Raw genomic sequence first — 27042 nt, 5'->3', positions numbered from 1 at the left:
GAAAGAAGCATTGAAAGATAGTGCTTGGGTTGAAGCCATGCAGGAAGAATTACAGCAATTTCACAAGCTTGGTGTTTGGAAGCTTGTTGAAAAGCCTGAGAACTACAAGAAGATTGGCACTCGATGGGTCTTCAAATGCAAGAAAGACGGCCGTGGAGTGGTTATTCGAAACAAAGCTCGTTTAGTCGTTCAAGGTTTTCGTCAGATAGAAGGGATCGACTACAACGAAGTCTATGCACCAGTTGCACGTCTGGAAGCTATTCGGATCTTTCTGGCTTATGCCTCATTCAAAGGATTCAAAGTGTACCAGATGGACGTCAAAAGTGCATTTCTACATGGTGTGGTTGAAGAAGAGGTATATGTCGAACAGCCTCCAGGTTTTGAAGATCCTGTTCATCCCGATCGGGTTTGGTTGCTCAACAAAGCTCTCTATGGTCTTCATCAAGCGCCACGAGCTTGGTATGCAACCTTATCTACATATCTGCTGGAGAACGGTTTTCAAAGAGGTCTTATCGATTTTACTCTCTTCATCAAAGAACAAGATGGAGATCTTCTTCTGGTACAGGTATATGTTGATGATATTATTTTTGGTTCTACTAATGATGTTTTGTGTAGGAATTTCGAGCGCATCATGCAGGATAAGTTCGAGATGAGTGCTATGGGGGAAATGAATTTCTTTTTGGGCCTACAAGTGCAACAAACGGAGTCTGGGATATTCATCCATCAGACTAAATATGTTGGAGACATCTTGAGCCGGTTCCAGATGTCCGATGCAACGCCCATTAGTACCCCATTGCCAACTAATCACGGAATAACTCCTGACTTGAAGGGTGAACCTGTTAGCCCTTCATACTATCGCGCGATGATTGGATCCCTTATGTACCTCACAGCATCAAGGCCAGATATAATGTACCCAACGTGCCTACTTGCCAGATATCAAGTTAATCCGAAGGCCTCACATCTTGCAGCTGTCAAAAGGATTTTTGGTTATTTGAAGGCTTACCCCGACACCGGTCTGTGGTATCCTAGGGATAATAACTTTGACTTGGTCGCATTCAGTGATTCTGATTTTGGCGGATGTAAAATCGACGGCAAATCCACAACGGCTGGATGTCAGTTTTTAGGAAATCGCCTAGTCACATGGCAGTGCAAGAAGCAGACATGCGTCGCTACATCAACATGCGAAGCTGAATACATTGCTGCCTCAAGTTGTTGCTCTCAAGTTCTTTGGATCCAACAACAATTGCGGGACTACGGTTTTGAATTCCTAACTACTCCTATATACGTTGATAATTCTGCTGCTTTAGATATCACTAAAAATCCTGTGCAGCATTCAAAGACCAAACACATCGAAATCAAATATCACTTCATACGTGATTGCTTTGAGAAAAGGCTAATCGATGTTGTTAAGGTCCACACCGATGACCAACGTGCCGACTTATTTACCAAAGCTTTTGACAAATCTAGATTTGACTTCTTATTATTGGTAAATGGCATTAAGGTCAAGCAAGAGTAAACCAACATCGGAAAATCATTTTTGTAAATGCCTTTGTGTGTTTTTAAATTTGTCTTAGTTTGTTGATTTTAGGGGGAGTAAATCCAAAAATCTGAAAATCCAAAAACATCGAAAAATTTCAAAAACACAAAAACAATAGAAAAACAAAAATGAGTTTCCTGGCGAGCAAAAGAGAAAATGATAGTACATCAGTGGTCTATCCAAACCTCTTTAAACCTTAAATGAAAAACGATAAGCAGCTCTATATAAGATGTATCGGTAGGCTCACAATCATTTTAAAGTGTGCAGGGTGATATAAATCTTAATCGACTGAAGACCAGGTGGGAACCACTCATTGGCATATGGTCTTAGTACCGAAATTTCGTTTGATAGATTGCCGAGGTTCTGAGATATTCGGTCTTTATGCTGCTTATCATCTGGGTATCATGGTTGTATCTTTTACCGAAAAATAACGGGGACGCAAGTCTAGATCTTCTATGATACTATACATACGTGTACTTATTACATACTGCATTCGACCTCAATAAGTGATAAACAATCACATGTCCAAACAAATAAGTGATAAAAATATCACATTTATCCGGGTGTCAAGTTCGTCTCTCTGCTGTACGGAAGTACTGACCTGTTCACGGACTTGCACCTGTGCCCTCATGCATACGAAAATCAAGTTCCTCATCAATAAGTGATTATATCACATAGGGCTTATTTTCAAATCAAAATAAGTGAGTATCTCACAATTTATACGGTCAAACAGATGATAATCGGTATACTCACCGGTAAGATGAACCCTCGTGCATACCTTGATACGGGAATGTGTCGTGATGTGGATGAACACCGGTCGGTAAGTATAAATCATACCTTAACGTATCCCCTCGCCATGATTACATCTGATAAGTTGAGCTTAAGTGGACAACAATACTGATAATTGTTATAGGATGCTTATCTTAATGTTAACTAACTGAACAACAAGAGTGTTTTGGCATGACCGTACACTGATATGATTCTCTTACCCTCGAAACTCACAAAAAGAATGTCTGTATATATTTATTTACTGCTTAACTTTTATTGTCTTCTTTTAAACAGTTTCGTCGTTTGGTGCATATCAGCACGACATTAGCGGTGATGTCGTTTGATAACACTCAAAGGATTTTAAATTGTCGTCTTTTAATTTCAAAAATACCAAAAAGATTTTAGGCGTGTTTTAATATAAACTTTATAAAAGCCAAAAAGATTTTCTTTCTACTTTATTTTCGATCGTATGATGTTGGAGCTCGAGTCTTCGTTACCTGAAACCTGACTGAAAACCGAACTGACTAAATCTTCATAAACGGTCAAAATTTGCATGTTTTGAAAGTTAAAGACTAAAATTGAAAAATTTATTAAACTTTCAAACTGTCGGACGGTGTTTGTTTGTGACATGGTCATTCGTGTGTCATTTGTTTATACTTTATTCCAAGCGGTTGTTCTCATTACGCGTTTAGATTTCTTGCATGTGCAGATTCTAAAGGCTAGGAGAACATGGTCGATGACAAGCTATGGAATGAATACACGACGAGAAGGCGCTCAAAAGATGAAGATGATCGAGTTGCCGCTGGCCATCATCAACACCACAAGGATCTCACTTCATAAAGATAAAGTCTTTTCAAGAGCATAACTCAAGGAGGAGCTTATGTTAAGGGGGAGTTTGTCAACACACTTCCTACATGATACGGGTAGTTTGTTTATACACTCTCTGCTTTCAAGACTTGAAGACTTTGAAGATCCTCCGACAATGAAGACTTGAAAGGACATCAGAGTTTTGGGAACTCGAAGACCAAAGACCGTCGAAGTTCGAGACGAGTCTACAACTATAGAAGATAAAGACAAAGCTACAGCCAAGGGGGAGTTTGTTGGTGCACTTGTGTCTGTACTTTGTCTGTATTCGGTCTGTATGTAAACGATGTACTAAGTTGACCAAGTCAACTATCCTCCTAGTTTGACTTGGCCAATAAGTTGTAATGTGTTTGCCTGTATCGAAGGATAGCCTCGAAGGATACTGTTGATCCTTCGAGGTGCTCGAAAGATATGCTTCGAATGCTAGACCTCGAAGGATCATCCTTCGAGGTCCCTGCTCATCCTTCGAGTGACTTGTCCCCGAAAGATGATACTTCGGACCATCTATCGGATCCTTCGACCAGACATCATGGGCTGGGTATATATATACCCATGCAGTGTAGTGTGAAAGATAGATGCACACAGACAGAAAGTTAGAGAGTTGAGAGCATTCTGTCCGAAACTCTCACACACACACACTTTCAGAGTTTGCAAACTGTTTGTAAACATTGAGCTTGTAACCGGAACCTTCATACGTATTAATACAGTGGTGTTAATCGGTGAACTCTTGTGTGTTTGTTTCTCTACTTGCTTCATCCCGGTTTGCTTACTAGCTTGGATTCCGCACTCGCTAGTAGGTTTGTATAACAAGGTTTAGGTTCGTTATCCTCCGCGAAAAGGGACCTACATTTTCACTTCTAATTCAAAAGTTTTTATCTTTTGCGATTTAACCACTTTGATTTTTTTACTTATGTGTGGTAATCTTGGCTTTGGGGGGTTTTCAAACAAAAAATGGTTATTCATATGGTTGTTGTAACCTTGGCTTTGGGGGTTTTTAAAAAAAAATTGATTTTTTTTACTTTTCACCAAAAGTATTTCATAAATTACTTTTAACTCAAAACTATTTGTTTTTTTTCTTTTAACACAAAACTTTTTATCTTTTGCAATCTATACTCATAACTTTTTTTTACTTTCAGCTTTGTTCCTTTATAATTTTCGTTTTCCGCAAATTTTTTTTTTATGCTTCGTTCTAAATTTTGTGACTTAACACATCGCAACATGCGTCTTTGGTTTAACGTTTTTACGTTTCGTTCTAAATTTTACGAGTTAACACGACGCAACGTGCGTGTGTGGGTGAACGTTTTTACATCGTCTATTTTTTCCCGTTTGACAGGTTCAACATAACGTTCGCGTCTTAAATCGACTTAGTTATAACTAAAGAATCCCCGCCGCATTGCGGCGGGTCGTAATTCTAGTTCTTTATTAAATACAAGAGTCTATTACAATTTCCGTCCATGTAGTTTACATCCGTTCTCACATACAAACCCTATTCGAAGAAAACAGCCATTCCAATCCCTGTAGTTGTCGATTGGAATCAATAACATCCCTCCTTACAAAATATGTCAGTCAGTGCTTAGTTGACCGGGGCAAAGGTGTGTTTTCAACTCAATTTCAAAGGGTAATTGTGTCTTTTGTATTATTACTATTATTAAAACCAATAATTATTCATCCAGATCCCCAGTTCATCTTCTTCTCTTCGTATCATCTTCGATGAATGGGTGTGATGAATAAATGATATTTATTTACAGTTATACAAAATAGGTGGAGGGTTTTGATGGCGATGTCGACCCAGAAGTCTTGCATCATAAAAATTTCAGTATCTTGTAGGCTAAGAATTTTATTGGTTGTGATCGTAACAACGTCCTGTGGATCCAGATGCTTCCAACTCGGTTCAATTTGGTCCTTGGGGTATTAAGGTCATTTCACCTTTACTTAAAAGAAAGTGAACAAATTGGCAGTTTTATACCTCCGCCCATGTTAGCACTCTTGGTCCCTGGGGTATTAAGGCCATTTCACCCCTTCTGTAATGTTGAGGTAATGGCAGAGTTGTTATTTATTCCAATCGACAACCACAAAGACTGAAATGGCTGGTTCTATTTTCTTTTTTTTTTTTTTGCAAATAGGGTCTGTATGTAAGAACGATGTAAAAATATTTTTGCAAATTACCTAAATTGATGCATATACACGCTTCTACCTAATTGTATTCCTCACCACTGTGACCCACTCTGTAAATCGATAAAGAACCCATCACGACGCCGGTGTTTGTTTGTACGCACCGAATAACCCATAGACCCTCCACCACAGAAGGGTGAGCCAAGGAGACAGTGATAGGTTTTGGTTGATGGTCCACAAACCCCCAATCCCAAGGTTCGTATTTCTTCTCATTTTTATTCCCATGCAAACATCTTATTATTTTATCTTTGTATGTGTTTTTCTGTTGTATTGTAATTCTGCACCTAAATTACACCCATTGGTACCTATATTTGTGTATACTGCAGCGTCCCGATACCTTCTAAACATATATTTAGTTAGTTCTATGATTTATCCTAAATACCAAAGAAAAGACATCAGTTATTGGTGTTGATTTATCAATCAATAATAGATGGGTATTTTTTAAAAGAAAAGATGGGTAAAATATTATTAATTGAAGGAATAGTTATTTTTTTTACACGATTGTTTTATATATGTCTTCTCTCCATTTATTTAAGGGTCTCGGTTTAATTTTTTGTGCAAATCAAGTTATAAACAAATGAATCAAACCGCCAAACAAAAGTCCAGAATCATTTTATTAAAAGGTATAGGGGACAGTGTAGGCACCGCCTCTGGATGCTGATTGGTGATATGAGATCTGAGTGTGCAAAACGATGCTTGAAACTTTGACCATACACCTGAATGAATGTCAGAACCACTAAACACAACTCACGTCTTCATAACATCATATATATTTAGAATTTGTTGCTGATTAAAAGGATACGTGGACCTAGTTTATTTAGCATGCTCCTATTCAATAAAGAAGTATAAATATCCAAGTAGCAGCATTTTGGTTTTTAATTAAGCAGCTCATTATCTTTCTTTGTAATCGTTCAAATAAGAGTAGAACCTGTTTGGGTTCTAGTGTGTGTTAACGTACCAGGGCCGCCTGAACCAACAGTTTAGTGCAGATACTAAAGAAAAGAGATCAATTATTGGTGTTCATTTATCTATAATAGATGAGTATATATTTGAAATAATTTTTTTATTATTTAAGGATTGTTTGTTTTATAATAATAAATAAATGTCTTCACTCCATTTATAAAGGTTTATGTCAGATTACTATCTTGGTTTAAGTATTTTTTGCAAATCAAGACATAAACAAATCCAATAAGACCATTATTCCTACAATTGAACAAACTCAATACGATTACAAACTAATGGTAGGTAGACGAGCAACATGCTGTGCCGCTACCCCTTTCTGAATAGCAAACCCTACCCTGCTAAACACAAAATTCTGCCCCTTAACAAATGAATCAAACTAAACAAAAGTCCAAAATCATCTTTTTTAAAATACTTAAAAGGACATGGTAGACAGCACCACAGGATGCTGATTGGTGTTCTCAGATCTGAGCGTGCAAAACAATACTTCAAACTTTGACCATATATCTTCTGAACGAGTAATCTACACTTACAACTCTTCACTCTCAAGTCTCAAGCTTTCACAAACCTCATACCTTTCATTTACAATCTCACCACCGTAAGCAAGCAAGCAATGGCTGAACTCGTGCTTTCTTCCCTCCTCCAGCAGCTCCCTGTCCTCTTTGAGAGGCTGACTGATGCAGCTTTGAAAACCATTGCTCGCCACAAGGGACTTGATGCTGAGATCAAGAAATTGCAGAAATCATTAGTCTCCATCCAACTTTATCTTACTCATGCTTCTCAGATGGAGATAACTGATCCATCTCTGAAACAGCGACTGAATGATCTCCAGCATCTGGCTTATGACATCGATGACGTCCTCGATGGTTGGGCTACCGACGCTATGGACCCTGAGTTCAAGCAACAGCCAGAAGGCATCACCGGCAAGGTAAGAAAGCTAATCACCCCAACTTGTTGCACAACTTTCTCACGGACTACAACTATGATTGCCGAGTTAGATGATATTTCCACCAAACTACAAGATCTAGTTAAGGAGAAAGATAACCTTGGTTTAGATAATCTTGGTTTGAAAGTGGAAGAGGAAACTAGGCCAAGAACTAATAATAACCGAAGATTACAAACCTCTGTTGTCAACCCATCTAGTATTGTTGGGCGCCAAGCTCATAAAGATGCACTGGTTCAACAGCTATTGTTACCGGCTGATGAACCATGTGATCAAAACTATAGCATTGTTCCCATAATTGGTATGGGTGGGGTTGGGAAAACTACTCTTGCTAGACTTGTCTATGACGAACAGCTGGTCAAGGATCACTTTGATCTAAAAGCATGGGTTTGTGTCTCTGATGAGTTTGATACCGTTCGTATAAGCAAAGAGATCTTTCAATCTATGGCAAACAAGGAAGTTTCAGATTTTAATCGGCTTCAAGAAGCTCTTAAAGATCACGTAAAGGGTAAAAAGTTTCTGTTGGTACTTGATGACATATGGAGCGAAAGTTATGAGGATTGGGAAACCCTCGTCAGACCGTTGTATACATGTGATCCTGGTAGTAAGATCATCATAACAACTCGGAAGGATAAGTTGCTTAAAAAACTGGGTTACAATCCTCTAAACAAGCAGCTGGAGAGCCTCTCAGATGATGACGCCTTGTCTTTAGTTGCTCGAAATGCATTAGGGGTAGATAACTTTGATTCACATTTGTCGCTCAAACCATATGCTGAAGGTATTGTGAAAAAATGTGGAGGATTACCATTAGCTTTAATAGCACTTGGTAGATTGTTGAGAACAAAAAAAGACGAAGTAGAGCACTGGAAGGAAGTGTTAAACAGTGAGATATGGAGATTAAATGATGAAGATGGAATTCTCCTAGCCCTTAGATTGAGCTACCATGATCTTTCTGCACCTTTGAAGCGGTTGTTTGCATACTGCTCATTGTTTCCCAAGGACTTCCTGTTTGATAAGGAGGATCTGGTTTTACTTTGGATGGCAGAAGGGTTCTTGCAGCAGGCAACTCCAAATGGTTCAACAGAAGAACAATGCATGGGTCGCAAATACTTTGGCGAGTTGTTGTCAAGGTCATTTTTTCAACCTGCACCGAATAATGAATCATTATTTATAATGCATGACCTCATGAATGACTTGGCAACATCTGTTGCTGGTGAGTTTTTTGTAAGGTTAGACGGTGAGACAAAGAAGGATATTGGTGTGGAGAGGTTGAAGTACCGCCATCTGTCATTTGTTCGTGAAGAATATGTAACTTACGAGAAATTCAAAGAATTCACCGAAGCGATATAATTGAGGACATTCTTGGCAACATCTGTTGGGGAGGTAGAAAGTTGGAGAAGTTTCTACTTATCCAATAAGATTATCAGTGACTTGCTTCCTGAGTTACCATTTCTAAGGGTTCTAAGTTTGAGCAACTTTGAAATAAGTGAGGTACCGGAGTCCATTGGTACATTGAGGCACTTGAGATATCTTAATCTATCTCGAACTAGTATCACACATTTACCGGAGAAAGTTTGCAATCTCTTTAATTTACGAATATTGATCCTGTTTGGTTGTGATAGATTAACTAAGTTGCCCAACAATTTTCTAAAGCTTAAAAACTTGCGACATCTTGACGTTAGGGACACCAAGCTTTTGTTTAAGATGTTGCTAGAGATTGGTAAGTTGAAAAGCCTACAAATTTCTCTCTCGAAAATTGATATCGAAAGTGAAAGCGGAATTGAAATAGCCAAACTTAAAGACTTTGAGAATCTATATGAGAAAATTTCTGTTGTAGGTTTGGAAAAAGTGCAAAATGCAATTTATGCACATGAGGCGAACTTTTCAGAAAAGAGGCTTAGTGAGTTAGAGCTTGAATGGGGTTTTGAGCTAAATGATTCTCGAAATGACATGCTTGAAAAAGAGGTCCTAAATGAGCTGAAGCCTTGTCATGATAAGTTATTAAAACTCAAACTTATGTCATATGGGGGATCAGAGTTTCCAAAGTGGGTTGGGGATCCGTTGTTTCTTCATTTGAAGCATGTGTCAATAAGTGGGTGTAAGAGATGTACATCAATACCGCCACTAGGACAACTACCGTCACTGAAAGAGTTGTTAATTAAAGGCTTACATGGAGTGGAAGTTGTGGGTTTTGAGTTATTTGGGACTGGTCAAGCATTTCCTTCGCTTGAAATTCTGAGTTTTGATGATATGTGTGGGTGGAAGAAATGGTCAGGGGCTGCGTTTCCACGCTTGCAAAAGCTTCAAATACACCGTTGTCCTAATTTGGTTGATGTCACACTTGAAGCACTGCCTTCATTAAGTGATCTAAAATTAGATAAATGTGACAGTGGTGTGTTGAGAAGTCTGGTTGAAGTAGCTTCAGCAGTCACCAAGTTGGATATAAATGGTATTTCAGGGCTTAATGATGTGGTGTGGGAGTATCTTGGGGGAGTTGAAGAATTAAGCATAGATTTTTGTAAGGAAATTGTAGGTCCCTTTTCGCGGAGGATTACGAACCTAAACCTTGTTATACAAACCTACTAGCGAGTGCGGAATCCAAGCTAGCAAGCAAACCGAGTTAGTAGCAAGTAGAGAAACAAACACACAAGTTCACCGATTAACACAACTTGTATTAATGCAATGAGGGTTCGGTTACAAGCTCAATGTTTACAGAAATGTTCTATAAACTCTCTAAGTGTGTGTGTGAGTTCTGGACAGAATGCTCTCAACACTCTCTATCTCTCGGATGTGCAAATGGCAGAACTTCAGAACTAACTCACACTCAACACATGCATGGGTATATATACCCAGCCCATGAAGTCTTGATCGAAGGATCTGATAGATGGTCCGAAGGATCATCTATCGATCATAGTTCACACGAAAGATCAGCATGGACCTCGAAAGATCATCCTTCGAGGTCTGATGGTCGAACCATGGTCGAACCATATCTTTCGATCACCTCGAAGGATCAGGTGTATCCTTCGAGGCTATCCTTCGATCAGAGCATCTTTCAACTGTTGTCCAAGTCAAACCGGAGGATGGTTGACTTGGTCAACTTACAACACAAATCAGGACATCGTTACATACAGACCGGATACAGACAAAGTACAGACACAAGTGCACCAACAAACTCCCCCTTGGCTGTAGCTTTGTCTTTATCTTCTATGGTTGTAGACTCGTCTTGAACTTCTACGGTCTTTGGTCTTCGAGTTATCAAAACTCTGATGTCCTTTCAAGTCTTCAATGTCGGAGGATCTTCAAAGTCTTCACGTCTTGAAAGCAGAGAGTGTATCAACAAACTACCCGTATCATGTAGGAAGTGTGTTGACAAACTCCCCCTTAACATAAGCTCCCCCTTGAGTTATGCTCGTGAAATACTCTAACTTTATGAAGTGAGATCCTTGTGGTGTTGATGATGGCCAGCGGCAACTCGATCATCTTCATCTTTTGAGCGCCTTCTCGTCGTGTCTTCAATCCAAAGCTTGTCATCGACCATGTTCTCCTAGCCTTTAGAATCTGCACATGCAAGAAATCTAAACGCGTAATGAGAACAACTGCTTGGAATAGTATAAACAAATGACACACGAATGACCATGTCATAATCAAACACCGTCCGACAGTTTGAAAGTTTAATAAATTTATCAATTTTAAATTCTAACTTTCAAAACATGCAAATTTCGACCGTTTATGAAGATTTAGTCAGTTCGGTTTTCAGTCAGGTTTCAGGTAACGAAGACTTGAGCTCCAACATCGTACGATCGAAAATAAAGCAGAAATAAAATCTTTTTGGCTTTTATAAAGTTTATATTAAAACACTCCTAAAATCTTTTTGGTATTTTTGAAAGTAAAAGACAACAATTTAAAATCCTTTGAGTGTTATCAAACGACATCACCGCTAATGTCGTGCTGATATGCACCAAACGACGAAACTGTTTAAAAGAAATAATAAAAGTTAAGCAGTACATAAATATATACAGACATTCTTTTTGTGAGTTTCGAGGGTAAGAGAATCATATCAGTGTACGGTCATGCCAAAACACTCTTGTTGTTCAGTTAGTTAACATTAAGATAAGCATCCTATAACAATTATCGGTATTGTTGTCCACTTAAGCTCAACTTATCAGATGTAATCATGTTTAGAGGATACGTTAATGTATGATTTATACTTACCGACCGGTGTTCATCCACATCACGACACATTCCCGTATCAAGGTATGCACGAGAGTTCATCTTACCGGTGAGTATACCGATTATCATCTGTTTGACCGTATAAATTGTGAGATACTCACTTATTTTGAATTGAAAACAAGCCCTTTGTGATATAATCACTTATTGAGGAGGAACTTGATTTTCGTATGCATGAGGGCACAGGTGCAAGTCCGTGAACAGGTCAGTACTTCCGTACAGCAGAGAGACGAACTTGACACCCGGATAAATGTGATATTTTATCACTTATTTGATTTGGACATGTGATTGTTTATCACTTATTGAGGTCGAATGCAGTATGTATATATGTACATGTATGTATAGTATCATGGAAGATCTAGACTTGCGTCCCCGTTATTTTTCGGTAAAAGATACAACCATGATACCCAGATGATAAGCAGCATAAAGACCGAATATCTCAGAACCTCGGCAATCTATCAAACGAAATTTCGGTACTAAGACCATATGCCAATGAATGGTTCCCACCTGGTCTTCAGTCGATTAAGATTTATATCACCCTGCACACTTTAAAATGATTGTGAGCCTACCGATACATCTTATATAGAGCTGCTTATCGTTTTTCATTTAAGGTTTAAAGAGGTTTGGATAGACCACTGATGTACTATCATTTTCTCTTTTGCTCGCCAGGAAACTCATTTTTGTTTTTCTATTGTTTTTGTGTTTTTGAAATTTTTCGATGTTTTTGGATTTTCTGATTTTTGGATTTACTCCCCCTAAAATCAATAAACTAAGATAAATTTAAAAACACACAAAGATATTTACAAAAATGATTTTCCGATGTTGGTTTTACTCTTGCTTGACCTTAATGCCGTTTACCAATAATAAAAAGTCAAATCTTGATTTGTCAAAAGCTTTGGTAAATAAGTCGGCACGTTGGTCATCGGTGTGGACCTTAACAACATCGATTAGCCTTTTCTCAAAGCAATCACGTATGAAGTGATATTTGATTTCGATGTGTTTGGTCTTTGAATGCTGCACAGGATTTCTAGTGATATCTAAAGCAGCAGAATTATCAACGTAAATAGGAGTAGTTAGGAATTCAAAACCGTAGTCCCGCATTTGTTGTTGGATCCAAAGAACTTGGGAGCAACAACTTGAGGCAGCAATGTATTCAGCTTCGCATGTTGATGTAGCGACGCATGTCTGCTTCTTGCACTGCCATGTGACTAGGCGATTTCCTAAAAACTGACATCCAGCCGTTGTGGATTTGCCGTCGATTTTGCATCCGCCAAAATCAGAATCACTGAAAGCTACCAATTCAAAGTTATTATCCCTAGGGTACCACAGACCGGTGTCAGGGTACGCCTTCAAATAACGAAAAATCCTTTTAACAGCAGCAAGATGTGAGGCCTTCGGGTTAACTTGATATCTGGCAAGCAGGCACGTTGGGTACATTATGTCTGGCCTTGATGCTGTGAGGTACATAAGAGATCCGATCATAGCGCGATAGATTGAAGGGCTAACAGCTTCTCCCTTCAAGTCTGGAGTAATTCCGTGATTAGTTGGCAATGGGGTACCAATGGGCGTTGCATCAGACATCTGGAACCGGCTCAAGATGTCACCAACATATTTAGTCTGATGGATGAATATCCCAGACTCCGTTTGTTGTACTTGTAGGCCCAAGAAGAAAGTCATTTCCCCCATAGCACTCATCTCGAATTTATCCTGCATAATGCGCTCGAATTCCCTACACAAGACATCATTAGTAGAACCAAAAATAATGTCATCAACGTATACCTGTACCAGAAGAAGATCTCCATCTTGTTCTTTGATGAAAAGAGTACAGTCGATAAGACCTCTACGAAAACCGTTCTCCAGCAGATAGTGTGATAAGGTTGCATACCAAGCTCGTGGTGCTTGATGAAGACCATAAAGAGCTTTGTTTAGCAACCAAACCCGATCGGGATGGATAGGATCTTCAAAACCTGGAGGCTGTTCGACGTATACCTCTTCTTCAACCACACCGTGTAAAAATGCACTTTTCACGTCCATCTGATAGACCTTGAATCCTTTGAAGGACGCATAGGCTAGAAAGATTCGAATTGCTTCGAGACGTGCAACAGGTGCATAGACTTCGTTGTAGTCGATCCCCTCAATCTGACGAAAACCTTGAACGACTAAACGTGCTTTGTTTCGGATAACAACTCCGCGGTCATCCTTTTTGCATTTGAAAACCCAACGGGTACCAATCTTCTTATATCCAGCAGGTTTCTCTACCAGTTTCCAGACACCCAGCTTCTGGAATTGTTGCAGTTCTTCCTGCATTGCTTCAACCCAAGCATTATCTTTCAAGGCTTCTTTCCACGTTCTTGGTTCTTCTTGTGAGACATAACACGCGAAGGACCAGTCGTTTTGTTGCCCGGATTCTCGAATAGCTGCATACAAGCCTGCATTGTTGTTGTTTCGCAACATGTTTCTTGTTTGTACGCCACTTTGCACATTTCCAATGATGTTTTGTTGAGGATGGGTATTATGAATCCTTGTTTCTGGATTATCTGGAACTGGAACATTTATACCCAGGTTATTAAGATCAACAACCAATTCAAGACCCGGAATTGACGAAGAAGATGATGCAGTAGTCTCAGCTGTTCGATGTGTATCCACTGGAGGAGTACCCTCTGAAGTACCATGAACTGCTGTTGTAGGAGCTTCTTGATCTGCATCTAGAAATTCATCATCCTCTGAAGATTCGTTCAATTCGTTTGCATCATGAAAATCCTCATTGTTGAGAGTATTGTTGTTCACCGAAGAAGATGGTTCTTGATTAACAAGAATTGGACGAACCACCGGTGAAACTGTTGCATTGTCACTCTCGAAAAACATCCTAGCCGCAGCATTTTCTTCAACGGCTTCAACATTGATCGAATTGAAGAAGTCATCATACTCAAACATCCAAGGTTGACCCGGATTTTTGACTGGCAAGGTGTGCCTTTGTACTCTGACCTCAGACCATTCCTCGACCCTTTTAGTCTCTAGATTCCAGACTCGTAAGTTAGGGGTGGCATACCCAAGAAAGTATCCATCAATTGCTCTTGCCCCAAACTTTCCATTAGGATCGATGATCGTGCATGGAGCTCCAAACGGTTCTAGATAAGACAAATCTGGTTTCCGTTTTTGAAGAAGCTCAAAGCAGGTCTTGTTGTGCCTTTTGACTGTAAGGACTCTGTTCAATGTGTAACATGCAGAGGCCACAGCTTCAGTCCAGAATGGAATGGGCAACTGTGACTCTACCAACATTGTCCTAGCAGTCTCGATCAATGTGCGGTTCTTACGTTCAGCGACACCATTCTGTTGAGGAGTATAGGCTGCACTAAACTCATGAAGAATACCCTTTGAAGTGCAGAACTCCGCCATGGAATGATTCTTAAATTCAGTACCATTGTCGCTACGTATCCGCCTAACCTTCAACTTATACAAATTCTCAATCTGAATGATCAAGTTTTTGATAATGCCAAAGGTTTCACTCTTGTGTGCCATGAACGCAACCCAAGAAAATCTTGAATAATCATCAGTAACCACGAGGCAGTATTGATCACCCCGAATACTCTTGTGCTTGACAGGACCGAACAAATCCATGTGCAAACGCTCAAGAGGAACTGCCACTGTGTTGATCTTCTTTGTAGGGTGCTTCTTCTTTGTTTGTTTTCCTTTCTGGCACGAAACACAGACGTCTTGAAGATGAAAATTTTTGAGGGGAACACCATTCACCAATTCATTTGAAACCAAATGATTCATTTTTCGTAAGTGAATGTGACCCATTCGTCTGTGCCAAGAGATAGTGTCTTTTTCTGTGGCTTTTGAAACGAAACAAGTTGCTTGTGCAGACGTAGTAATAGCTTGGCTCATGTCAAGAACGTACAAATCATTTATTCTTGGAGCCGACAAGAGAATCCACTCTTTTGGAATTTTGAAGCCGGGTTTCAGCACATAACATCCATTAGCATCAAAGTGTACTGAAAATTTCTTGTCACAAATTTGAGAAACACTAAGAAGATTGTGATCAAGTTGTTGCACAAAATTGATCTTGTCAAAGCTGACAATCCCGTTAGATATCATTCCTTCACCTGTAATGTATCCACCTTTATCTCCAGCAAAAGCAACATAACCTCCTCTAATAGATTTAACGTCGTAGAGAAGCTTCATGTCGCCCGTCATGTGCCTGGATGCCCCACTATCAACAATCCAGTGACTACTGATAGTTCCTCCTGAAGCACCCTGCACATGAACTCAAATGAATTAGTTGGAGATGGGGACCCAAGCCATTGTGGTCTTGGGTCTTCCATTTTCATCAATGACAATAACTTCTTGTCTTTGATGGTTGGTGAATTGTGATGGTCCCCCTGATTCAGTAACCGATTTAGGTTTCCAAGTCTGTTTGGTTTCACCAGTGTTTTTCTTTAAAATTTTAACTTCTTGATGATTTGAAGTTTTAGAATTTTCTGGTTTTACAACAACAGATTGTTTATGAACCACATCGGTTTTAATCGCTTTTTCAATCTTTTTGACCTGTTGGCGTGTCTGTTTCTTTTCCCTTTCTTTTACAAGGCGGGGATCTTGTTTTGTGGAAACAGTTGGCTTACGGTCAGTTTTGCCACGGGGATCATCAACCTTTCCTTTTTGTTTATGAAGATATGGGCAGTTTCTAATAATGTGCCCAATGGTTCCACACTCAAAACATGATCTTCGTTCAACAAACCCCGAAGAATCATGTGATCGTCTAGCCGAAGATGTTGAACTTTGTGAACCCGAGGTACTAGGTTTTGAACTGCTTGGTTCATTTCTTTTCTCGACAATAGCTTTCTTGACAAAATCTAAGTTAGATTGATTTTCAAACTTTTCAATTTTGTCTGTTCCCGTCGATTTCACAAAGTTAACATTTTTCTTCTTCTTTTGGTTCGGCTTCTTGTTAGCTTGAGCCGGTGTTTTACCTTTGGGTTTGGTGTGATTTTGCTGTGTTGGCACTGTTGGTGATTTCTTGTTACCAAATTGTTTTCGGATTTCAGCTTTTGGAATAGGCAGACACTGTGTAACTGTAACTTTAGGTCCTGCCTTTCCCAAGAACTTACTCGTCGAATTCTCAAAGACTTTGCAGATTAAGGATTGATTAACATTCTTAATGGGAAAATCTTTGTCTGAGTAAATTTTATCATCACCAACTAGAGTGTACAGCAAATTCACACTCTCCGGCTCTTCTGCAGATGAGGACTCAGTTGCAACAGTCTTAGCGGGTTGAACAGGGGGATCACATAGAATGTGATTCTCAAGAGGTATGTCCTCATTTTTGGCTACCGCATCAGACTTTGCTGGGACAGTATCGTCAGATTCATCATCAGACGAATCAGCATCCTCAATCACAACTGGAGGATCTTGATTCTGTTCAGCACTCACAAATGTATCTGCTGACACATCTGAATCTGAGGATACTTCCTTTTGGTATCCGAGTCCTGCAGCAAACTCCTTAACATCTAGAGGCACAGAAGGTTCAAAGAAAACCCTGTCCTCTTCATCAGGCATGGCATCATAATTATGTCTCACTGGTGGTGGACACTTCTTGTAGCCTATGCATGTGACATCTCTCTTTTCCTTCTGAACGTCAATGATGTGATCTAACACATAGCTAGAACTCAAATAACTGTCTAGCTTGAGTTTGATCGCATCACTTTCGGTTTTCACACAAGCTATCTCTTTTTGCATACTCTCAAGGCGAGATATATACAAATTGATATCAGTTTGTTTTCTTGAAACCATTTTAGTCAGTTCAGTTTTATCCTTCTTTAATGTTTCAATTACTGACTTAAATTCTTTTTCATGGTTTTCATAAAACATGTTGGCTTCTGTGCATTTAGAGAGGTCCACAGTCAATTTCTGATTGTGGATGAATGTCACATCATATTTCTCTTGCAAAGCGTCATGCTTACTTTGCAAGTCACTCAAATTCTCAGTCACAGTAGTATGTTTGTCTTGCAAGTCAAACAAACTAGCTTGTAAAGCATCATGTTTGCCTTGCAACTCAGACATACTTTTCTCCATTTCAGCACATCTAGCATGCAACCTAGCACATTCATCACAATTAACAGCAGTGGGTTCATCGACACATACCTGACTTGATGAACCGTCGACATTAGCCATAAAGGCTGAATGGAGAGAAGACGAAGTATAAGCAGCTTGATCCACCAGAATAGATCTTCTTTGAGTTTCTGTTGCAGCTTCCTCCAAGAGTTCATCAATATCTGCATCGATTACTGCATTCGATGTCTCACCCACATAATCATCACCAGAATTGGATGATTCTTCATCAGCACTCCTGCTATAACCAGAAGAGTCTTCATCTTCAGACGATTCACCACCACTGGCAGAAGATTCTCTACCACTGGTGTGAACCAACTCTTTCACGATTTGAGCAAAACATGCTGTTTCATCAGGAGCATCACCACCCAACTGGATTGACCAGTCACAACCTTCATCCACCTGAACTGCAAGTGCTCGGTTTGTTTGGTTATTTGCAGGCACCAATGAACGCTCAGTGTTTCTGTTCTGATTCTGCTGGTTGCCTCGGTTTCTGAAGGGATTTTGATTCCCGTGCTGGGCTGGCTTTGTACATTCCCTTTTAAAGTGGCCCCGTTCACCACAGTTGAAGCATTTAACAGCTTGTTTATCGAACCCATACTTGGTGTCTCGCTTACTTTCCAAGCTGGTTCTGCCAGTACTTTCCATCCAATCCTTTGCTCTTCTCACAGCACTCGCAAAGGCCCACTTGATATCCATCAAGTCCATCTCTTCCTTATCAATCTGCCTGTAATCTTCTTGTGTCAGATTAATGTTTCCAATCTGACCTTCTATCAACCCACAGTACGCGCTCACTACAATGTTAAGCAGCTCCATGTGTTCCTTAGCTACTTCTACACTGATTTTAGAGAAGCTTGACGTGTCGAGCTGTACTGTATTTGACTTTGATTGTTGACCTGCAGCAGATGATGTTCCTCCATAACACGCATATTGTGGTTGTTGAGCAGGAGGAGGAGGAGGTGGTTGTATTGGATTTCCATACAGATCTGTGGTTGGAGGCGGCTTTACAGGAACTTGCACTGGATTGCCATACATATCCGTGCTTGTGACAAACGCCGTTTGAAGTGGAGCATGTGAACCGGCTTTTGCAGATGAAGTAGTGGAGGTGCCATAATACATCTCTGGATTCTGTGGCACTGCAACTCTCTTCGCCTTCAACGTTTCTTCCTGATCCTTGTTCTCCAGAAGCTGCACGAAATCGTTGATATTTGTGGTTTTCAACGTTCCGTTGTACTTCAAGATTTCCAGGAAGTTATTCCATTGAGGAGGCAATGCATCGGCAAACTTCTTTACCACCTCTGTTGGAGTCGTTGTGACTTCAAAGTTGGTCAGCTCAGTAAGTAGATGATAGAAGCGGCTTGTCATATCTCCCAAGGACTCCTTATCCATACATGTGAAGCCATCGAATTCTTTCTTCAGTAGATCTCGTCGTAGTTGACGTGTGGCTTCATTACCTACTCCTCTTGTCTTCAATGCATCCCACAGCTTCTTCGTAGTCTTGAAACTGACGAACTGATGATAAATATCCTTGCTCAGTGCTTGAGTGAGAATAGCGTATGCTTTCTTTTCTAAGTCATACGTCTTCTTTTGATCATCAGGAAGATCGGCAAAAGTAGCTGTCGAAGAAGCAGCAACCTCGATAGTTTGATCGAATTCCGTAGTGAACCGCAACCACAACTCTGTATTTTGACCAAGAATGTATGTATGGAAACGATCAACCCATCCCGGATATTCATTAAGATGCATCAACTTTGGAGGCCTGTTTAAACTTCCGGTTTCACTTTCGCTTAGTAGAAGACTTTGAATACTCGGAGTTTGATTTGAAACAAACGCCCATTGACCAGCTGGAATGGCATTTGTTTGTGAGGATGTAGATACCGGAGATTCGGCCCATGATGGAGATTGACTGGTATTCATGTATTTTCCACTGTCTGGAGCCGGACTTCCCCACCAACTCGGATTCATGATATAAAAGCAAAATAAATGCTAAGTAAGAATGATCCGAAAGATACACAGCCGAAGGATCCTGGTCGAAGGATCTGAAATCACAGAAACTTGTTAACAACAAACTGACCACAATCGAAAGATATAACCTTGTTCGAAGGATCAACAGTACTCGAAAGATTACTGTTGACTCTCGAACAATGATCTCGAAAGACTCAAGAACACGAAAGATTCCCTTTTGAAAGATCCTTATCTTTCGTGTTAAATCCTTATCTTTCGAACAACAGATCTCGAAAGATTCACCAATACGAAGGATCCTAATCTTTCGGACACTAATCTTTCGAAAAGATTCCTTTCTCGAAGGATATAATTCAAACTTTGAAAGATGAATCGAAGGATAGTAATCTTTCGACCCTTTCTTGATCGAAAGATGATCTTTCGATATCGAAAGATATCCTTCGAGACTTCTGACACAAACAAATCTGATGTGAAAGGTTGGTGAAAAGGTGACAGGTTGGTAGGTCAACTTTCGGCAAGATGGTATGTGCAGGCTGTCCTATCACCACCAACTTTGAAAGTTTGCCAAAAAAGTTTTCCAAAAATGACAACCTTATCTTCAACACCAGTCACCGGAATTTTGAACCGGAATATAGCCGGAAAATTCAAAATCACTTAAAACAATTTTTCAAGTTACCCAACCCCACTTTAAACACTCCCGGTTAGTTTAGACACGTTTTTACTCAAAGAAAGTGCAAGAAACTAGGTAAAAACAGGTGCAAAAACAAGTGTTTCAACACACCAAAACTTGTAAAAACCCGGTTTTAAACAAGGTAAAGAGCGAGGCTCTGATACCACTTGTAGGTCCCTTTTCGCGGAGGATTACGAACCTAAACCTTGTTATACAAACCTACTAGCGAGTGCGGAATCCAAGCTAGCAAGCAAACCGAGTTAGTAGCAAGTAGAGAAACAAACACACAAGTTCACCGATTAACACAACTTGTATTAATGCAATGAGGGTTCGGTTACAAGCTCAATGTTTACAGAAATGTTCTATAAACTCTCTAAGTGTGTGTGTGAGTTCTGGACAGAATGCTCTCAACACTCTCTATCTCTCGGATGTGCAAATGGCAGAACTTCAGAACTAACTCACACTCAACACATGCATGGGTATATATACCCAGCCCATGAAGTCTTGATCGAAGGATCTGATAGATGGTCCGAAGGATCATCTATCGATCATAGTTCACACGAAAGATCAGCATGGACCTCGAAAGATCATCCTTCGAGGTCTGATGGTCGAACCATGGTCGAACCATATCTTTCGATCACCTCGAAGGATCAGGTGTATCCTTCGAGGCTATCCTTCGATCAGAGCATCTTTCAACTGTTGTCCAAGTCAAACCGGAGGATGGTTGACTTGGTCAACTTACAACACAAATCAGGACATCGTTACATACAGACCGGATACAGACAAAGTACAGACACAAGTGCACCAACAGAAATAAGGTACGTGGTGAAATCAGATGCAGATCCAAGTAAGTTTCTTGTGAAGCTGAGGAAATTGGTAGTGTGGTATTGTGATAATTTGGTGAGTATAGGAGAGAAGGAAGAGGAGGAGGATAATTGTAGAAGCAACCTCCTAACATCTCTAAGAATATTGAGTGTGTCTACTTGTAATAATATGGAGCGTTGCAGTTGTCCAGATGGCATTGAGGAGTTGACTATTAACCATTGTAGTTCAATGATAGTTGTCTCATTTCCAAAAGGAGGACAGGAGAAGCTCAGGTCACTTACAATCTATAATTGCCAGAAACTAATAGAAAGGGGTTGGGGAGGACAAAAAACAAACAACAGAAGCAGAATGTCGATGCTTGAATATGTATGGATAAGTGGCTGGCGAAATCTGAAATCAATCATTGAAGTGAACTGCTTGGTTCACCTCACTGAATTGATGATACACAACTGTGAAAACCTTGAGTCATTTCCAGACACTTTAACATCGTTAAAGAAACTGGAAATAATCAAGTGTCCCAAATTGGAGGTTTCCTTTCTTGGTGACAATTTGACATCGTTAAAGGAACTGAGCATAAGAAATTGTCGAAGAATGGATGCTTGTTTACCTGGTTGGGTTTGGCCTCCTAATCTGCAATTCTTAATAATTGAGAAGTTGAAGAAGCCCTTCTCCGAGTGGGGCCCACAAAGTTTTCCAACCTCACTTGTGAAACTAGAGATATACGGTGGTGGTGAAGATGGAGTGAGTGGTTGTAGTCAGTTTTCTCATCTTCTTCCTTCATCTCTTACTTCTCTTCAAATAACTGAATTTAAGAATTTGGAATCAGTTTCAATGGGACTCCAACACCTCACTTCCCTCCAACATCTCTCTTTTAGCTTTTGCCCTAATCTGAAGAAAGTGACTAAGATGATGAATCTACCAGAAACGTTGTTGCCTTCACTCTTGAGATTAGAGATCAGGTTTAATTGCCCAGTTCTGAAAGAAAGATGCAGTAAAAAGGGGAGTTCCTGGCCCCAAATCTCCCATATCCCCTGTATCCACATACTATGAAGGTACCTCTCCCTCTACCTTTAATAATTTTTAAATTTTATAACGTATTAATAAAATTGTTTTTTATTAAACAAACAATATTACCTCGTATTGATAAGGCCAACTAATATTACCAGGAGTAATATTCAATCTTAACTTTAAACCCATAATAGCCCATTTAAAATTAATGGGGTTTAATGGATTAAAAAGTTATTATTTGTACAGGATTTGATTTTGATCATTCTTACTGCTAATCAAATTCATATGGCTTCTCTTTGGTTTCATTTGAATGGAATACTATTTCTAATAGAGTTTTCTTAATTCAATCCATTAAGTTGAGTTTTATTAGAGTCTATTTTGGATGGAAAGAGAGCATGTAACTTTTGTTTCTTGAGTTATCTTCACTTTCTTTCTTTATTTAGTAAATCAAGATCTGAAAATCATTTTTACACTTATATTTCCCATCTAGTGACTCACAATTGCAGAGTTCCAAATGTATGAATATGTAGAAATCATGAAGCCCTTGAATTCTGTTTGTCGTGATATGACATTGCCGATTTTATATCCATGGCAGATTTGATGCTGCAGCCTGGAAACATTTACAGCAGGGAGCAAAAAGTTAGGCTTGATTGGAAGATTATGATGTTGGCTACCTTTTTCCTTTTTCGTTTTGTTTTGTTTTGTTTTGTTTTTTTTTTTTTTTTTTTTTTTTTTTTGTCGATACCTATTAGTTATTTGTGCATAAAAGAATCAGTTGACTGATTCTATTTTGTTGGTAATGGTTCAAACTGCAGATTGTATTTCGAATAGAGTTTTCTTAATTCAATAAGACTTGCATTTAATATAATACCATATTGGTCTATGGTTTGATAAAGCAACTTTGAAGGTCCCTCTCGGAGGATGACGAACCTAAACCTTGTTATACAAACCCACTAGCGAGTGCGGAATCCAAGCTAGCAAGCAAACCGAGATGAAACAAGTATAAACACAAACACACAAAGGTTCACCGATTAACACCACTTGTATTAATACGAATGAAGGTTCCGGTTACAAGCACAATGTTCACAAATGTGTTTTGCAAACTCTCAAAGTGTGTGTGTGTTTCTGACAGAATGCTCTCAAAGTGTCTCTCTATCCTTCTGTGTGCATCTGTCTGTCTTGAACACACTGCATGGGTATTTATACCCATACACAGCAGGTCTGACCGAAGGATCCGATAGATGTCACGAAGGATCATCTATCGATGTTGAACCTGTCGAAGGATCAGGAATGCTGATCGAACAGACTTCCATCGAAGGGTTCACAGTGACCTCGAAGGACTATCTATCGAGGTCCATCCATCGAAGGTTCAACTTTCGAGCTCATCGAAGGATCTCACTATCCTTCGATGGGTCATCCTACGAGCCAGACATGTTACAACCATATTTCTAACTGTTTGGCCAAGTCAAACTAGGAGGACAGTTGACTTGGTCAAACTTACATGACTAACAAGGACATCGTTTATAATGTGACCGAATACAGACAAAGTACAGACACAAGTGCACCAACAAACTCCCCCTTGGCTGTAGCTTTGTCTCGATCTTCGATGTTTGCAGATTTGTCTTGACATTGATCATCCTTGATCTTCATGTCTTCAAGACTCTGATGTCCTTTCAAGTCTTCAATGTCGGAGGATCTTTAAAGTCTTCACGTCTTGAAAGCAGAAAGTGTATCAACAAACTACCCGTATCATGTAGGAAGTGTGTTGACAAACTCCCCCTTAACATAAGCTCCCCCTTGAGTTATGCGGGTGAAACACTTTAATCTTTATGAAGTGAGATCCTTGTGGTGTTGATGATGGCCAGCGGCAACTCGATCATCTTCATCTTTTGAGCGCCTTCACGTCGTGTCTTCATTCCAAAGCTTGTCATCGACCATGTTCTCCTAGCCTTTAGAATCTGCACATGCAAGAAATCTAAACGCGTAATGAGAACAACTGCTTGGAATTGATAGCATAAACAAATGACACGCGAATGACCATGTCACAATCAAACACCGTCCGACAGTTTGAAAGTTTAATAAATTTCTCAATTTTAGATTTAACTTTCAAAACTTGCAAATTTCGACCGTTTATGAAGATTTAGTCCATTCGGTTTTCAGTCAGGTTTCAGGTAACGAAGACTCGAGCTCCAACATCGTACGATCGAAAATAAAGTAGAAAGAAAATCTTTTTGGCTTTTACAAAGTTTATATTAAAACAAGCCTAAAATCTTTTTGGTATTTTTGAATATATTAAAAGACAACAATTTTAATATCCTTTGAGTGTTATCAAACGACATCACCGCTAATGTCATGCTGATATGCACCAAACGACGAAACTGTTTAAAAATAAAACAATAAAAGTTAAGCAGTAAATAAATAAATATATACAGACATTCTTTTTGCGAGTTTCGAGGGTAAAAGAATCATATCAGTGTACGGTCATGACAAAACACTCTTGTTGTTCAGTTAGTTAACATTAAAATAAGCATCCTATAACAATTATCGGTATTGTTGTCCACTTAAGCTCAACTTATCAGATGTAATCATGGCGAGGGGATACGTTAAGGTATAATTTATACTTACCGACCGGTGTTCATCCACATCACGACACATTCCCGTATCAAGGTATGCACGAGAGTTCATCTTACCGGTGAGTATACTGATTATCATCTGTTTGACCGTATAAGCTGTGAGATACTCACTTATTTTGATTTGAAAACAAGCCCTATGTGATATAATCACTTATTGATGAGGAACTTGATTTTCATATGCATGAGGGCACAGGAGCAAGTCCGTGAACAGGTCAGTACTTTCGTACAGCAGAGACACGAACTTGACTCCCGGATAAATGTGATATTTTATCACTTATTTGATTTGGACATGTGATTGTTTATCACTTATTGAGGTCGAATGCGTCCCTGTTATTTTTCGGTAAAAGATACAACCATGATACCCAGATGATAAGCAGCATAAAGACCGAATATTTCAGAACCTCGGAAATCTATCAAACGAAATTTCGGTACTAAGACCATATGCCAATGAATGGTTCCCACCTGGTCTTCAGTCGATTTAAGGTTTATATCACCCTGCACAGTTTAAAATGATTGTGAGCCTACCGATACATCTTATATAGAGCTGCTTATCGTTTTTCATTTAAGGTTTAAAGAGGTTTGGATAGACCACTGATGTACTATCATTTTCTCTTTTGCTCGCCAGGAAACTCATTTTTGTTTTTCTATTGTTTTTGTGTTTTTGAAATTTTTCGATGTTTTTGAATTTTCAGATTTTGGATTTACTCCCCCTAAAATCAATAAACTAAGACAAATTTAAAACACAGAGGTATTTACAAAAATGATTTTCCGATGTTGGTTTACTCTTGCTTGACCTTAATGCCGTTTACCAATAATAAGAAGTCAAATCTAGATTTGTCAAATGCTTTGGTAAAAAGGCCGGCATGTTGGTCATCGGTGTGGAACTTAACAACATCGATTAGCCTTTTCTCAAAGCAATCACGTATGAAGTGATATTTGATTTCGATGTGTTTGGTCTTTGAGTGCTGCACAGGATTTCTAGTGATCTGTAATGCAGCAGAATTATCAACGTAAATAGGAGTAGTTAGGAATTCAAAACCGTAGTCCCGCAATTGTTGTTGGATCCAAAGAACTTGGGAGCAACAACTTGAGGCAGCAATGTATTCAGCTTCGCATGTTGAAGTAGCGACGCACGTCTGCTTCTTACACTGCCATGTGACTAGGCGATTTCCTAAAAACTGACATCCAGCCGTTGTGGATTTGCCGTCGATTTTGCATCCGCCATGATCAGAATCACTGAATGCGATTAAGTCAAAGTTATTATCCCTAGGGTACCATAGACCGGTGTCAGGGTAACCCTTCAAATAACGAAAAATCCTTTTTACAGCTGCAAGATGTGAGGCCTTCGGCTTGACTTGATATCTGGCAAGCAGGCACGTTGGGTACATTATATCCGGCCTTGATGCTGTGAGGTACATAAGAGATCTGATCATAGCGCGATAGTATGAGGGGCTAACAGCTTCACCCTTCAAGTCTGGAGTAATTCCGTGATTTTGTGGCAGTGGGGTACCAATGGGCGTTGCATCAGACATCTGGAACCGGCTCAAGATGTCACCAACGTATTTAGTCTGATGGATGAATATCCCAGACTCAGTTTGTTGCACTTGAAGGCCCAAGAAAAAGGTCATTTCCCCCATAGCACTCATCTCGAATTTATCCTGCATAATGCGCTCGAAATTCCTACACAAGACATCATTAGTAGAACCAAAAATAATATCATCAACATATACTTGCACCAGAAGAAGATCTCCATCTTGTTCTTTGATGAAGAGAGTACAATCGATAAGACCTCTTCGAAAACCGTTCTCCAGCAGATAGATAGGTGGATAAGGTTGCATACCAAGCTCGTGGTGCTTGATGAAGACCATAGAGAGCTTTGTTGAGCAACCAAACCCGATCGGGATGGACAGGATCTTCAAAACCTTGAGGCTGTTCGACATATACCTCTTCTTCAACCACACCATGTAAGAATGCACTTTTGACGTCCATCTGGTAAACCTTGAATCCTTTGAATGAGGCATAAGCCAGAAAGATCCGAATAGCTTCCAGACGTGCAACAGGTGCATAGACTTCGTTGTAGTCGATTCCTTCTATCTGACGAAAACCTTGAACGACTAAACGAGCTTTGTTTCGAATAACCACTCCACGGTCGTCTTTCTTGCATTTGAAGACCCATCGAGTGCCAATTTTCTTGTAATTCTCAGGTTTTTCAACAAGCTTCCAAACACCAAGCTTGTGAAATTGCTGCAATTCTTCCTGCATGGCTTCAACCCAAGCACTGTCTTTCAACGCTTCTTTCCACGATTTTGGTTCTTCTTGTGACACGTAACACGCGAAGGACCAGTCATTTTGTTGACCAGATTCT

The 27042-nt window shown here is 39.6% G+C and overlaps 2 protein-coding genes across 2 annotated transcripts; both read left to right on the top strand.

Moving 5' to 3' along the window:
• The first annotated feature begins 6914 nt into the window (after window positions 1–6914).
• On the top strand, window positions 6915–8871 carry LOC110923178 (putative disease resistance RPP13-like protein 1). The gene has a single exon (XM_022167351.2). The coding sequence runs from the start codon at window positions 6915–6917 to the stop codon at window positions 8592–8594; it is 1680 nt and encodes a 559-aa protein (XP_022023043.1). The 3' UTR covers window positions 8595–8871.
• A 77-nt stretch (window positions 8872–8948) lies between these two features.
• Window positions 8949–21928, top strand: LOC118485909 (putative disease resistance RPP13-like protein 1). Its single transcript, XM_035982427.1, has 3 exons — window positions 8949–9777; window positions 21122–21777; window positions 21863–21928. Exons 1-3 carry the CDS (start codon window positions 8949–8951, stop codon window positions 21926–21928), a joined length of 1551 nt encoding a protein of 516 aa, XP_035838320.1.
• The last annotated feature ends 5114 nt before the right edge of the window (window positions 21929–27042 follow it).

Source organism: Helianthus annuus, chromosome 13, assembly GCF_002127325.2.
Source record: "Helianthus annuus cultivar XRQ/B chromosome 13, HanXRQr2.0-SUNRISE, whole genome shotgun sequence".
In the NCBI taxonomy this organism is placed as follows: Eukaryota; Viridiplantae; Streptophyta; class Magnoliopsida; order Asterales; family Asteraceae; genus Helianthus; species Helianthus annuus.
The sequence above is the reverse complement of the archived record's forward strand: the minus strand, read 5'-3'. Positions and strand labels throughout refer to the sequence as shown.

Coding starts and splice junctions, on each gene's coding strand:
- LOC110923178 (XM_022167351.2), top strand. CDS start 6,915: ATGGCTGAACTCGTGCTTTCTTCCCTCCTCCAGCAGCTCCCTGTCCTC.
- LOC118485909 (XM_035982427.1), top strand. CDS start 8,949: ATGTTGCTAGAGATTGGTAAGTTGAAAAGCCTACAAATTTCTCTCTCG. Junction 9,778..21,121: donor TTTTTGTAAGGAAATTGTAG/GTCCCTTTTCGC, acceptor TGGTGAGTATAG/GAGAGAAGGAAGAGGAGGAG. Junction 21,778..21,862: donor ACGGTGGTGGTGAAGATGGA/GTGAGTGGTTGT, acceptor ATTTGGAATCAG/TTTCAATGGGACTCCAACAC.